This window comes from Anopheles merus, chromosome 2L (assembly GCF_017562075.2).
Source record: "Anopheles merus strain MAF chromosome 2L, AmerM5.1, whole genome shotgun sequence".
Classification (NCBI taxonomy): Eukaryota; Metazoa; Arthropoda; class Insecta; order Diptera; family Culicidae; genus Anopheles; species Anopheles merus.
Window position 1 is genome coordinate 13752007 of NC_054083.1, and position 15689 is coordinate 13767695.

Here is a 15689-nt window from a genome sequence, read left to right on the forward strand (position 1 = left end):
ATGACTAATTAATACACTGTACACTAAAGCGGAATAGTCAGTGTGATTAATAAGAAGGAGTTTATCCATTGAAGCAAAAACCCTTTAGTTTCTGCGTAATCAACAGTTGTCTTGTCGTGATTACGGTTACATTTATAACAACCATCGAACTACACTCATCATAACTAACAATAGCGATCAATGTAGGCAATTATTAAACAGTAGTGTAGCAAATATTCAACCTTACACAACGCAGGTAGTGTGATCAAATTAAATTTAAAGTGAAACCATGCTTATTGTTGCCATTACGAAAGTTTTCGTAAACCATGATGCAAGATGATCTGATGCAGTCCTAGAAAGTCTGGCGAACACGAATCTATGAAAGCAATCTAAATCATTTTACATTGCTTTGTAGTGTAGTGAATTGATCCATCTTTCATTTATAACTAATGATTAATTAAATTTGTTATCTTCCATCTCTAATTTAACACTTCGAATGTGATATTTCATACAAAAACTCCTACCTTTGTTTCGGCACAATACATTTTAGAACTCACTGTACTAAATGGTACTAAAAAGGGGAAGCCGGCGATAGTAATGCTAAAGAGGGAACACATACACTGCTCCAGCGTTACACGCGTGCTGCACCGTTTCGCTACACTTAATTCAATTACCCAATGAAGCGACGGAACTGCTGCGGTTGTGTTGGTGATCATATCCATTAATACACGGGGCAAGGCAGACATACCGTCGGAAGGCCCCGTTTCTGAGCTGCACGTATCCATTATGTGAGACCGCTGTTTTAGCTCTCCTCTGCTGACCTACGTGAGAAGGGTCCCAGTGATGGTGTGCCTAGCGCAGATCAACGATATCAGTTGAACAAGAGCGACACGGTTTTTTTGTTGGCATTAGCGCCCAAAACCGTTCAAGGGTTTTGCGAAATACCTTTCCCTCGATACAGTCGGATATAAGCGGCTGATAGAAATTTGGAAAACCAGTGCTAGGGTGAAGCTGTCTAACATCGATTCACAATAGTGTGTGACCAGGTCTGTGTGGGGTGTCATTTGGTGGTGGTACGGGTGTAGTAACATAGCTGCATAATTTCTCCCCATTTCTGCTGGCACAATTGTCACGACGGGGCAGAAAAAGTGTTTTGTTTGTCGTCCAACGAATTTTGTGTGAAGTGTGTTGCTACAGCAGCTGCCGCTGGTGGTGGCGGTAGCAGTAGTAGTGTTAGTGGTGGTGGAGGTGGTGGTGGTGATGGTAGGCCAATCAAGCAAGGCGGAGATTTGAGTATTATACTGAATCCGGTCACATCATCCGTTGGCAGGGTTTTGGAGTACCAGACTCACGGGCGTAGGTCGTTTGCGGTGGTTGTTGTAACGCCGAGAGGTAGTGGTAGTGACAGCGGCACAGGTTAAGTGGGATAGAAGATACACAACTACCGAACGGGTGTCGCAGCGCGAGCAACGAGTGAAAGGGAGCGAAAGTGATAGCAGCAGGGTAGTGTGTGATAGGGAAGAAAATGGAAGCCCACATCCGGTCGTCAAGGGAAGAAAAGCTGCCCGTGGCCCGGGAAGCAGTGTTTTGTAAAACATGAATGCGATTCCACGATTCCACGAGCGCTACTGCAGGCAGCAACTAGCCGAGCGCGTCGTGCCGTGGTGACGTGCCGAGGTCAATCGAGCCATAAAACCGTCCGACCACTGCACTCTGGTGTCCTTCGCAGGTGTGACAAAACAGCCAACCAACCAACCATAGGCTTCGGTCCGGCGTGTGATGGAATGCAGGTGCGTACGCGGCTGCAGATTGTTCGACCGACGCGCAAAGATTCATCTGACAACCGAGCAGAGCATCTCGGTGGCGTGGAAAAGGTGGAAAAGTATTGCGACTGTTTGCCAGTGCGTAAAACGATCGCCCCTTGCGCGACACTAGCGCCGGAACGTGTGCAGCGGTGCCCTCGCGCAAGTGTACGGCAGCTTAGTAGTGCCGCCGCCCGCTTGCCGCGGGGTCTGTGTGCTGCGGGACGAAATTGTGCTAATAATTTGTGCCACTTTTTTTCGGGGTGTCACACCAACAAAGGCCGACGGCACCAATACATACGGTACCCAGTGATACGACCGATGCACACACATACAGAAACCCGTGCCCGGAACTCTCGTCCGCCAACAACGATCAGCTGCATTGCAACGGATCGTTGACAACTGCACTCCTGAGCTGGAAGCACCTAGAGAATTGGAGACTGTTACTGTACAATGTTAAAAGTAAGTATTTTGGCATTTGGCCGTGGCCGTTATGTGGGCTGCATAATTGCATGGAAGAAGTAAGTAAAGCGAATCGTTTGCTTGCTTATGGTAAATACTTACACGTGTTCTAGAAATGTCTACGCCCATGTGGTGTGCACAACTGTTTCTACGATATGAATGCGACCAATTGACAATCGATAAGGAAGGACTTGTGACGCCCTGACCTTCTTCAGTCACTTGAATGTAAGATTGACGCCTTGCATGTGTTTGTATGTGTGGAAATTGAACAAGGTTTGAATTAAAAATAAATAAATTTTACGATACACAAGAAGCGGTAATGGAAGAACCATTACGAACACGTGTAACAACGCCATGGGAGATTAGACCGTGGAGACGCCAACATCTTAATGTAAACTGTGCTCTGGGAACCTTAACTATGAGCCTATCATAGGCCGCCTATGAACCTTCTTGCTTGTTATTTTTTCGGATTTATCTTCTAAAAAAGATGAAAACAATTTGACATGCAACAAGAAATGATTCTTCCTCTATGTGACGTAACCGTCCTACGCGGAAATGTCGGTCTATACTAATACGGACTTTCGAGACTTTATGCAATACCACGCTGCCGGATAGTCAGTGCTTGCTACAGAAGGACGATCCATTCTAGAGTAGAACTCAGGATGGGCATGTTGATACGCCGTACGAGTTCAAGACTGTTCCACGGAACCGCCCCAAGAACAAGAAATCATTAAGTAAAGCTAGAGAGTTTTATTTTTAAACGCGTGAGAAGGGACAGTTTGTTTTTAAAGAGGCGCAGGGGAACTACTCATAAAAGCGAACTGTGCAAATCATGAACAACCCCGTGTTTCATAAGCGCTATTTGTACGGTATCAGTTTAACTCGTTAATAACCACTACCCGGTGGAAGTTGTTACATTTTAGCTTCATCATCGTTCCTAACAATACCGCCACGATCGACGTACGGCTTACGGCTGCTATATGAATCATTTCCTTCCTACTCCCTTCAAACAAGGTGCATTTCCCTCCCCGATTAGGAGCGTCGTGAGAAAATCGATCCAGACGATCAAGTGTCCAATTCGCGTTCTTCCGTCGAATGATAAAAATAGCAAGCCGCCTCCACTACTAAACCATACCCAACGTCGACCGGAGACACCGGTGTGCACGAGAAATTGATTTTTGTATCTACTGTCAAGAACGCACGTTTGTGCAGTGTGTCAGCAGGCCTGGCAACACGATCCCGGTTGGGGCGGTAATTAGAAGACCAGCAGCGCGTAGCTACTGGCGATGTCGCAGGCCTTTCCCTCCCAAACGTGTGGAGCGGGGGAGCAGGAGCGGAGAATGTAGAAGGAGAAGAGGGAAAAGACAAGCCCCTGGCGGGGTGTGTTACAATTGCAATCGATGGAAGGTGATCGTTTGTCGATTATGTTTCCCAACACCCCACGGTGCACAGTTGCGATCAGGCGTTGAAGTGACTGGCCAATGCGTGCCGTACCGGACGGAACGGAAAAGCGAAGAACGAGGGAAGGGGCACGGGAAAACGTTAGAGGCGGGTGGCTTACACTGCTCCGCAGGGTAATTGCATCAGACTGCATCAAATGCAGTGTTAGATAATTAGCAACAATTAGCTCGGATGTATGTAAACAGTAGCTGATAGATTGTTCTAGTTGAGAAGGCCACATGGCGATCAAAGGCGACCAATTCCCTGCACGGATGATGGAATTGGTGTGCATTATTTCGTGGGCTTCACATTTAGCTGGCTGCTTGAAGGCTACGAACGGCCCGCTGCTGTCGGAAGCAGTTGGCCCGTACAATTCCACCGCGATTGACACATGAGGTGGGGAATGTTCCGCACAGGTGACAGGTTAAAGCCCGCCTCTCAGTCTTATGGTGGCTGGACTTTTCCACTGCTATCTACAGTGGTTGGATTTGCTATGAGTTAGAGTTTCCTGGACGTTTCGCTTCATCCATTGCAGGTGATTCACAGTTTAGTGTTCCAAAGTACTTAAGTCTGTGGTAAAACACTTGGGTATTTTGCCCAGGTTTAAGGACCCCTTTTTCTCAGCAAATGCAGTGAGGTATTGCATAAGCCCTTGTTATGTTGCGACACTAAAGATTTTCTTGTAAATGTCACAGTGATCACCGCACTCGTTTACTCTGTCCTTGAGGGCAATCTAAAGGATATTCAGAGCAGACTAGTGATCAAGTTGTCATTCAAACCACTTGATTACTGCTTCACAGAACCTGTGCAATTCTAATGAGCTGTGTTACAAGTGCAGCCAGCTGAAAATCAATATCGCATGTCCTCACACTCACACAATGTTAAACACATTTTGAATACCTAGATAACAATTTTTTTTAACCCATGACCAGTGTTGCGAACGGTGATAGTTGTTGACATAAAATTTTACAAAAGATACTTTTTGGAGCATTGCATTCTAGATTCACGCTTTTATTCGACAATCACGGAAAAAAGTCGTTTGACACGATGATATTTTTCTGGTACATTCATTTGATTTTTTTATTTTTCCGTACTTCAAGTGAATCTTCATCGAAAATGGGTCCTTTTTCGTGTTTTCGTGAGAATTTCTATACTCCTGTGAGTAAATAACATTTTTCTGTTTGACTGAATGAAAATATCAAGTGGTCTAATAGCTAAGTATCGGAAAATGCACGATTAAGCAGTTCTGGCGTCACATGAAAAATGTCAAACGACATTCATTCTACTTTTTTTGCAAACATGTAATCGCAAAAGCATTGATTGTTATTGCCCAAATGATTGTCGCTCTTGGAAAGTCGTGTCATGGTAACCATGAATATCATTATAAAAAATGATTTTGACAGCCGCTTACTGCGAATATCATAAAAAATGTCGACAATTAAAAACACTGACCCCAGTCTCATCTATGGACGAAAGCTCAAATATGGTTAGCGTTTTTGCCAGGTCGGTTATGTCCTGGCAAAATTAACACATGGTCATTGTTTTATTTTGTACATCTTTTCCTACTTGAAGCAGTACCCGTAATAGGTTTAAACCTGCTTAAGCCACTAATGAAATTAACTAGCATTTATTGATTATTGTTCTCAAGGCAGGTTAATGAATTAAACTGTAAAAAATCTGCTATCAATCGTACCTGAAGCTTTTTTAACGCATGTGGTTTTTTTTATCTTTTTTATATCTGAAAAGTGCCAAAAAACATTCCTCCTTAGCTGTATGCAATAAATATTTTATATTCTTCAAAATTTAAGAAAAGATTCATTTAGATCAGTCACTCTCAAAGATTCCGAGACAACATTCCCCAAATTGTTTGTAGAATGTAAACCTTCAAGATATTTCATTCGAGTGCCGAAAATAAGTCAGTCATAAGTCATTAGATCTTTTTTAGCAGCACCATAACAAATACAAATTTTGAAATTAAAAATTCTTAAAAGATTTAAAAACTAAATTCAATTATTTAAAAATATCTTAAACATTCTTGGTTTTGAAAAATGGTTAAACAAATTAAAAAGGAACAATAAATACACAAAAGAATTCATCTTGCCCCAAGCGATTTGGCATGAACCGGCTGAACCAGTGATCATTTGATCGTTCGGGAAACAGCTGAATGGCTCATCCAGCGCATTCATTTTCCAACTGTTTTCAACGATGTAGTAGAGCGCACCGTCATCATCACGATCATCATCATGGGCATCATCATCATCATCGGCACTGCAAATCCAGCCACACACAGCAGGTACAAAAGCATACACACACAAACACACACACACCAGCGCAAGTGCATTGTCATCTCACGGGCCGCACTTACCTTGTGGTGGTGCGATCGGGTAACAAAAAGAAAGCATACAGCGGGCTAGAGAGAGAAGGAGAAATGCATTTCTCCTACCACATGATGCATCGGTACGCGCATGTGTGTGGGTTGGTTGTATCGGAACGCAGTTTCGCTTTCGTGTGTGCGTGCATGTCTTTTACTTCTCTTCCCGAAGTGATTATGATGCGTTCGACGCGAACGGAGGGAAAATGCATTTGTCTGAAAGCGCGCTGCGCGGTAGCCCAAAACGAGGCAAAAGTGTTCCGCTAAAGTAACAGTGCAGCAGCAGCAGGTTAGTTTGGTTTTGGCAGTGCCCCTGAATCGGTTGTTGTTGTTGATGTTGCTGCAGAAACAAAAGGAATCCAAAGGGTCAGCCCATTTGCGCTGTGGAACTGCTGCAGTGAAGTGATAAAAGTGTTTTTTTGTTCTACTCGAAACCGTGCACAGGTGTGTTTAGGTGTGTATTTGGAATGACGGCACCCTACTACTATAACATTGTTGGTAACGATGCGCTGCGGTTTGGGGACGGGGCATTTCATGCGATCGTACACCAATTTACCCACCGGAATGGTGCTGAAAATGTCGCCGAGCGATCAACTTTTTATGTTGGCCATTATACATCGTGCGTGAGGTGCGGAGGAAGGTAGGGAAGTGAAGTGGTATAAAGACTGGCGTATGGTTTATTCTTTCTGTTTGATGAATATGTTTCATACCTAGAAGCTATATTGATTAAGAGTAACTCAGCATTAACCTGCTGAACCATTAAATTGATCAAGGTTTGTGGTTACGGATTTCTATCATCCAAAATAAGGTGTCATTTATCAACTTTCGATGCTTAGGTTCATATTTTTCGTCATGAATTTAACAACAAGATATTTACTGCACATAAAAAAATGCCATAAAACTGTACACAAATTGTGGTTCACTGCAACAATGCCGTGCTGGCTGCAAAAAATCCAACAAAATTGTACATCTTCAACGGCATCGATTGTATCAATGTAAGTGCGATTGATGGTTACTACCGTGCAAAAACAATACCGATTTATGGAAAATTTTCAAACTCTACACAGTAGTCCAATGTCACAATAGAAGGAACAAACTACCCGAAGACATCTGTTAAAATGTATGAGCGATTGGTTTTCTCTCTCCGAGAAACGTGCCTGAGAGAAAATACCGTACACAGAGAGGACGAGAATGTGCGAGTGAAATAAAACATGAAAACATTGAAATTGCTCGTAAAATGAGATATGAAAAATATGAAGCGCGTTTCTCTGCACCAGTTTACGGGGTCATTTCTATTGTGTTTTATGTTTTGCTGTGAATGATATAAACACAAGTTTTTTTTAAATTATAAAAAAAGAAAATGAGGGAACATTTATTCCTCATTTAGTTATGAAGCGCAAATATTAAAAAAAACGTTGATTTACTTCAAGCTCAGATGGTTCCATAGCTGATATTATGAATTCAATATCCCCCAGAATTGCTTCTTGAAGAGTGAGATTTTGAGAATACATGTTGGCCAGTGTGCAGACGTCCATTTGACAAACCACGAGAGCAAACTCTCTTCGGATGTCTTCGGATGGCACTAGCTGTTGCCGTCGCTCTGGCCAGTGTATGCTCACCCTCATGAGCAAAGATATTGGGTTGGCATGAAAGTAATGTTGTATTTTTAGTTATTTTTTTTACACTAAATACGCTATAAAGCTTTGATTTTTATTTTAAATAAATTTTATTCCATACATTCCAAAAAGCATGTGGTCAGTACTATGGAAATAATCCAAAAGTTTATAACATAGTATATTGAATAGAATTTATTCAACAATCAAAATAAGCGAAATTTGCTTATTGTAAGAAAAAAGAATAACACTTGGCAAATATTTTCCAATATTTGTCTCCATCCGAAAAAAAGCGAACCTTTCTCACCGGATAGCCTAACATGCATTCGCCTGAAGCCCGCGCGTACTTTAAATACCCGCTAACGTCGGAAAACGTTATTAAACGCGCAATCGTCTGTGTCGTCTCGTGGTTGCAGCAAGCGCGTGCCAGTTCGCGAATCGCGAAATCCGTTGTACCTTAAACCGCAAGCTACGCTAAGAAAAACCCGAGTGGTGCGTCTGTTGTACTTTTTTGTTGCTGTCGTTGTTGTAGTTGCTTCCCCAGCTAACCCGATCTTTACCCCGTGTGCGTTATTTCCGTGCGACCGAGGAAAACAGTGGCAATTGGCGGCCAGTGGGGGCTGCAACAAGAAAAAAAAGGAAAAAAAGAGAGCAAAAAGTTTGGTTCGCAAAAGCGAAATTGAATCCCGAAGTCGTCTGGCGAGAGTTGGGTGCTGGTTGTTGCCTTGTGCGTGGTGGAAGTGTGTGTGTGCGTGAATGTGTGTCTTTTTACTTGTCATTTGATGTTGTTGTTGTGAATCATCTGGAGTGGTAAAAATTGCGCCTCGATCATGATCTTTGGCGGAGATCGTCACCAAAACCAAGTGACGGTGATATATGCGGATAAATAATTTAAACCATTTGCTTGCTCTCCATTCTGAGGCAGACGGATTTGCTACGGTCCCGGAATCGGCACGCGGTAAAGTGTAGAATCGTGCAGCAAATTTGGCGGATAAAATTTATACTCCGTTCACACCATAATCGCCTTCATATTGTGGCAGAACTTGGTTTTTGGAGCAGTTCGGGAGGGAAACAAAATTACCGCTCCGCTGCGATCGCCAAATATCGACCAAACAAAGTAAGGAGGACACGCGATCCAAGTGCAGAGGTGGTGTTCAATATTGCCCTCATAACAAACCGTTTAATGACTTCGGTCTAATGATACAGTGCTTGTGGCGCGTAGTCGAAGGAGTCGACCCACAAGCCCAGAAGGCGCTCTGTTGGTGCGCGTTAGTGTAAAAGGAAAGTGCGATCGAAGGCAACAATTCGTGGCAATTGATCCACTTGCAAGTGTGCAGGGCAGTGTGCAGAGTGTCAGTGTATGTGCGACGGCCGTTCGAGCCGATCTGCAACCGCAAGGAGACTAATATTCTAGGAGTCTTCAAACCAAAAAAAAAAAGAAGGAAGGTTTCCTTCCTCCACCCAAACCACCAGTGACCGCTGAGGAAAGCCGGTGGACGGCGGCCGTGCTCGGAAACTGCACAACTGTGGTTGTATGTTGGCGTAATCTCGCGACTATCTCGCACGAGAGATAGAGCGAGCAAAGGATAGGCGCAAAAGGTAATCCTGAGATCCGGAGAGTCTTTCCTTGCATCTTCACCAAACGCCGTAAACTGGCTAGACTTTGAGGGGAGGGAGGTCTCAGCAGGGAGACACATAATCGTCCCTTCGTGTGAAACCGCACAGTAAGCGGCGAATGGTTGACTTACTGGCACACACACCGAAATAAAACAAAATCGGGTAAAAGCAGCAACCGCGGTGGCACGCATTTCGCATCTCGTCACTAGAGATACCTGCCGGGCCGGCGAGACAAACGAAGGGAAAAGTCTACCACAAAACACAAAAGGAGTAGGAGCAATCATGTGGGGCGAGGGCGGGAATGGCAAGGCAAAAACTGCTCGAAATTCATCCACCAACGAGGACGGAACCGCGCCCAGCAGGGGGGACGCCGGCGGTAAATGAAAACAAAACGAAACATTTGTCAAAAATTAAGAGCAAAACGAGAAAGATACACCATTGAGAACGCGGTACGAGATACGGAGCAGCATGAATGATCACGATCACGATATTTGTGCTGCCGCTTGATACTTGCGTGTGTGTGTGTGCGTGGTTGTATATGTTTGATCGTGTATGATCGCGGTAACAGAGATCTTAATCGCGATCGAGCTACGGGGCAGGAAATGCAAATGCAGAAAAAAAACACACACACTTAGAGACCCATACACATGCATGTTTCCTGTCATTCATTATCTGCTTTATCGTGTTGGCTACAAATTGCCCTTTCCTTCAGACAAATCGCATACCAGGATCGTAGGTGAAGTCGTTGCAGCTCCAACTTTCGCTCTATAAAAGCCACCAAATTGTTTGTAATTGCTGGAAAAGAATTTCAATCAAATCTTTCTTGTGGTTGACGCAAAATACAAGGACCAATGTGAAGTGTTGTCCCAGTAGCGAGGCGTTACAAAAGGACAGTGAACTGTGTACCAATTGTCACTGATGGTATCTGCTACATCGACTGTCTTTGGAACAATTCTCCCTTGGCAAGTCGTTTTTTTCTTCTTCCGATGGCTCCAGCTCTCCACCCTGTTGGCTGTCGAAAAAGTGACGGGAAGGGAACGGAACTTGCCTCGCAAGAAAAACGGTTATCGAATAACCCGACGGTGGCCCCGGAGTGGTCTTTGAATGTGACGGAAAATTGTGCTATAATACTTCCGAGCAGCACGCCAGGCCAACCGGTGGGGAGGGGGAGGGGGGGGGGTTTGGACGAGACCAGCTTGAGGACCGATACTAAATGTGTATGTTTTACTTTTACTTTCGTGCCGCAGCAAACCATCCTTCTCGCGTCTCTCTATCTCTCAATCTCTCCCTCTTTCTCTCGTTATCTCTCTCTCTCTGGTACACTGCTGCCCGGTCTGTCAGGGAGCGAAGTTTGTCAGGCTTAGTTGGATCATTTCCTCTTCTCGTGGACCGATTCGCTCGCCACATTCACATCGTTTAGCCACTAATACTGCTCGAATCGCCACTCGCCTCCCTTTCGTACAGCGTTGGGGGGTGGAGGGTTGTACGCATTTGGAAGGGATGAGGGTAGGCGAGGGGGCAGATCGTCTCAAATCGTGTCGATCTGACGTAACACGCTGAGCCCACTTTCATCAAACAGCGTACAGACACAGCCGCACGACGTTGCAGCTCCTAACCGAGCTGCAGCGGCGTGCACCACCACCCGAACTGTCGATGATCACACCACGAGCATGATGATCATCAGATCGTCCACCAAACCCCGTGCGCCCCTCGGCACGATGTCAACCGACGATGATGACGCTGATGATGCTTGTGGGAGGAGATGGCGGTGGCGGGAAGTGGACACCAAACACATACCGAATATACCGGTTTCGGTAGGCGCGATGTAACTGGCGGCACAGACCGAACGAGCGGCACCAGCCTTACCAATCTACCAGTCTCTCTTCCCCAGCATCATGCAAACCTTTCCTGCGATGCTTTTCGATGCGACAGACGCTGAGCCTTTGGAAGGTCAGAAAGAATGGTTCGGGAAAACACACACACACACACACACACCGTTTACCGCATGTCACACACCGATAAGGGAGGGCGTGAGTGCGCTCGCGCGCGCCACACGGTTTTAAAAAGGGGGCACGTCCTATTGCAGCAAGTGTAGGGCGGTCGCTTTGGCGAGCTACACAAGTGTCAAGTCGAAGGAGCCGTGGGGATGATGGTGTCCTCGCAAAAAAAACGACGCAAAACACTGCAACAAGGATCGGTCTTTTTGACAGCAGCATTAATGCGCGGCTGGGCCAGGCCGGGGTAGTAGTGGAGCTCAAATTACTGCAATCCGCACCGTTTACGTCATACGCGCTCCAGTTGGCGGTGAATATAGGCAGGCTATGCAGAGAAAACGGTGCGCGGAAAATGGAGAACTGAAACGGACGCGGACCAGTTCTGGTGGGTCCACCACCATCAACAAGGGGCCGCTGTGAGGCGCGCGCTTGCGGTAAGCGACGAAATGGCCGCACACACATTCTTTTTCAATTAACACCGCATTGCTTCGTAGAAGACGAGAGCAGGGGAGGAATTGGCCAGCGGGCAAACCGGCGGAGAACGATTAGTTAGCAGGCCGTTAAAGGAGATTTGAGAGAGAGAGAGAGAGAGAGAAAGAGAGAGAAGTGAAAAAAACCAAACACACACCAAAACGAAAATTAATCAAGACACGCTGAGACACAAGACACAACAAGCATATTGCCGCGTGCCCAGTACACGATCTTCCCGTTTGATGATCTGTGTGTGTGTGTTGATGTGTGCGGCTGCCTTGGTTGGTCCCTGATCGGGAGGGCTGATAATTACCAAGTAGGCAAACTAGAGCCGTCATCTAACCCCTTCGACTTGTTGATTGCGCACCGAGAACGAGTTAGACTCATTGGCGGCTGCCATCTTTAGCGCGATCGTCACGAAGTCTACACCAGATTTTCAGAGTGTATGCGGCCGTGTGTGTGTGTGTGCTTTCGATGGGGTGGGTTTGCCCCAGGCAAAACAACTACCGTAACAGGTTGCTCTACGCTAGGTTTCTGACTCTTTGGGGCGACCGTTTTTTATTACACAGTTACGATTTGAATTGGGCATTAGGGCGCATCGCTGATAAGCAACGAGAGAAGAACATGTATAAGGCGTAATGATGCTTTGTAGAAGATAGTAATGGTAGTGTGTAGTGATGTGCTCTCTGGAGCGCACCCACCACTCCGATTCGTCTCACGATATTGTTAGTCCGACTTCGACAAAATCGGAGTCATCCGGAGTTGTCCAGAGTCGTCTGGAGTCATCCGGAGTCGCCCGGAGTCGTTCATAGTTGGAGTCGTCCAAAATCGTCCGGAGTCGTCCAGAGTCGTCTGGAGTCGTCCCGAATCCTGAGTCTTTCGGAATCGGAGTCGTCCAGAGGCGATAGGTTTCAAATGGACCCGTCCGGTGCAATGTTCTTGTGATCAGCCATTTAATTTCGTTGTGTTTTTTGTCTTTTACTTTGCGTGTGCATTTCGTATACAAGCGTTTAGTTCGAAGGCCGACTCCGAATGCTTGCGACTTTGGGTGACCTCGGACGACTCCGACTCCAGACGGCTCCAGATGATTCCGAACGACTCTGGATAATGCTGGGCGGAACTACCTTCCGGAGTCAGTTCCGAAAATATAAAAGTAGAATCAAAGTCGATTCCCTATGTTTGCCAACTTTACCCATCACTAAGTTGTGTGGTTGTTCTGAAGCCATCTTGACGACAATAACAAAAAAAATCTGTCCTAATTACCAGCGAAAATAGTTTTCGTGCCTCGTCTGTTAAGGCTGACTACTTTTTGCCATACAATAGCTATCTCCAAAAGATCTACTTTCGGCCTACTACTCCCGACTCGTAACGTCAATCACTCTTCAATTAGGTGGTCAAAATTCACAAAAGATGTCACAAAAAAGTCTTTTAAGCGGGACACGTGTGTGTGAGTTTTTTTTTTTGCTGAAGATCGCTGTTTTGCAGATCGTCATGTCACTTTTTTGTATGCCTCAACTACAAACGCTACCTCTTCGCCTCTATCCAGGGTTGCGTGCAGATGGATATTAGGAGATAAAAACCAACCATCCGACAAGGTCTCAAGGTCCGCCTGGGTCCGCTTTTAGTTGGAATCTGATTATAGCTCTGCCTGCTTTTTCCATGGAACTTCGCAGCAGATACAGCAGAGTGTAGTGACAGTACCGAGAAACCTGCTTCTTCCGCTGACAAATGACTGACGGTCGGGTCGGAGACAACAACAAAAAACGGTGTACAACAATTAGCAAAACAACAGCTAACCAAACAATGTGCCAAAAATATATCCTTTAGCCGACATTACTGCTTCTGAACTTTTGCTTTTTATGTCGATCGGATCTGAAGGGGAGCAGACTTCATTCCTTCTCTGGAGAGGGATGCGAGTATCGTGCGTCGTCCCCCTGTTGCTTGATCTTACATCCCATTTCGCTTTCGTAACCGTTTCCACCAGCCAGACGGTGCCGTCGAAGGCGTCAGCTTCCCAGCGTGCCCTCGTGCGCTGAGGAATGCGCAGTCAAGCCGTGCAATTCTCGCAAACTTGTCATCCAATTTTCCGACACGGAATCGAGGACACCGTCAGCGGCGGCGTCGGCGGCACAAGCATATCGGTCAAACGAAATTTGTCGTTCCATTCGGCGCCAGCCAGCCAACCGGCACTGTTCGCCGCCCGAAGATGGAGACACAGAAATTCCCGATCCTCGGGCAGAGTGGCGCCAATTTTTGCCAACAATAGCTTGGCCGCGCGGCAAGGTCAGACAGCCCCGCGGCACGATGCAAACACGTGTCGCGAGAAGCAAGGAGCGGGGGAGATTTTATGTTTTGCTTCTAGGTTAGGCGTGTTGAATCGCCGAAATAGAAACGCGGGAGCACAAAGGTCGTACGGAGACTACGCGCACGCAAACGCACATATGGCTAAGGGTAGTCTGGGAGGGGGGGAGCGGCGTCTTATCCAGCACCTCCGGAACGTGCTGTTGGGCCCGCTGGAAGGGTAAGTCTTGCGGGTGACTGCTACGCTAATTCCATCGGTGGCTCCTCGTGCTGCAAACGCGTAATCGGAAACCGACTGCGCATGGCGAGCTTTGCGCAATCGGTCACGGAAAGTGTCTCACGCACCGTCGGCGACACGTTTCCTCGACACCGTCCAAACATTCAGGGGATGCCGCCGTCCGGCTGGTTGGGGCTGTTGTTCAATGGCAGGTCAAGATTCTACGCCCGGCAAGAAGTGTTCAAGAAGTGTTGCGACCATTCTTCGGCCACTTCAGAACGGGCACGTGTGGGGAGGGTCTCCAAGAGCAGGCATGGGACCAAATGCATTCGCATGGGAATTCCATCGCACAACGCGTAGGGTGGTATGGACAAAAAAATGGGTTTGTTTACTTCTCTTCTCAGTTGCTTTGATCATCGAGTTTTATCACAATCGCTTATGTTTGTATCACTTTGTTGGATGTTTAAGAGCAATGGCGAATGTATACAATAACATCAATTTCTATCAAGTAATCATTCTCTGAACGTTCGTTCTCGGTTTTTGACTTCTCCTTTCATTAGCCCGTTTGATTATGATTTCAAACTCTGCCCAGCGCAGTGTCTCGAGCGGTGGAGAAGCTGGAGCTGGAGAAAATATGCTACGTGGCACTTGCTCGAGCTGCCCTTTTCCGCATGGGACAGCAGACTTTAGGCGCAATTGATGTAATGTTGCTGCGTTATGATACGTCGCGCCGCTACGATAGCCAATCAGCGGGTGCGTCGATTCCGTTCTACCATGCGTTTTTCTTTTGCACCACTCAGCCACCCTACTGCTCTGGTTCCGTTTGCCTTCCCCCAAGCCCGTTCTCCTGTTCTATCGCGCTGGAAGGAGAACGCGCAGCGCGCACATGAACCAGAGAGAAAGTGGGAGCTGGCGTGGCGGATTCGCGGTGCAGCGCTTTAATCAACACTTTGACATTTAAATTGTCCGCATTCCTTTTGGCACACGAATTTAAATACAATGGTCCACCCTCCACCCAGGGTGAGTGCATTGCAGCAACGACAAACCCACCCCGCGTAATGCATATCTCCATTGTGCTCCCACCACACCAATGCCAGAGTACCAACCCGTACACCTCACGAGCGATACCACGCCGCCCCTCGATCGATGCCTGGTTCGAAAGCCGTACGCGTACTTTCCCAGCCAACCGGGAGCCAACAGCGCGGGGATCTGCTCAGTATTCCGCCCAGCGTGTGTAGTGCAGCGCAAAATTAAAAAGGGAAAAGGGCTGTAGCCGCGAGACGAGCGGTCGTGGGCAGGGGTGAATGGGGGCGAAGCAAAAGCAAAAAATGAGTGCAGCACCCCTTTTGTGGGACGCATTCCTTTGCAATCTGCAAGACGGCGAAGAGGACCGCGTGCAGCAGCAACAACTGCGCTATAGCG

The 15689-nt window shown here is 46.6% G+C and overlaps 1 protein-coding gene across 4 annotated transcripts in view; it reads left to right on the plus strand.

Moving 5' to 3' along the window:
• Positions 1-15689, plus strand: part of LOC121594073 (ion transport peptide-like) — a 38059-nt gene that overhangs the window by 1780 nt on the left and 20590 nt on the right. Inside the window, exon 1 of one of the 4 annotated variants that reach the window (XM_041916994.1) lies at positions 812-2243. The exons of 2 other annotated variants lie outside the window; for them this stretch is intronic. In XM_041916994.1, the coding sequence (XP_041772928.1) occupies positions 2235-2243 (9 nt within the window). In that variant the 5' untranslated portion in view covers positions 812-2234. Of the gene's footprint in view, positions 1-811; positions 2244-8039; positions 9267-15689 lie in introns of those variants that run through there. One more of the 4 variants, XM_041916997.1, reaches the window with a different exon arrangement.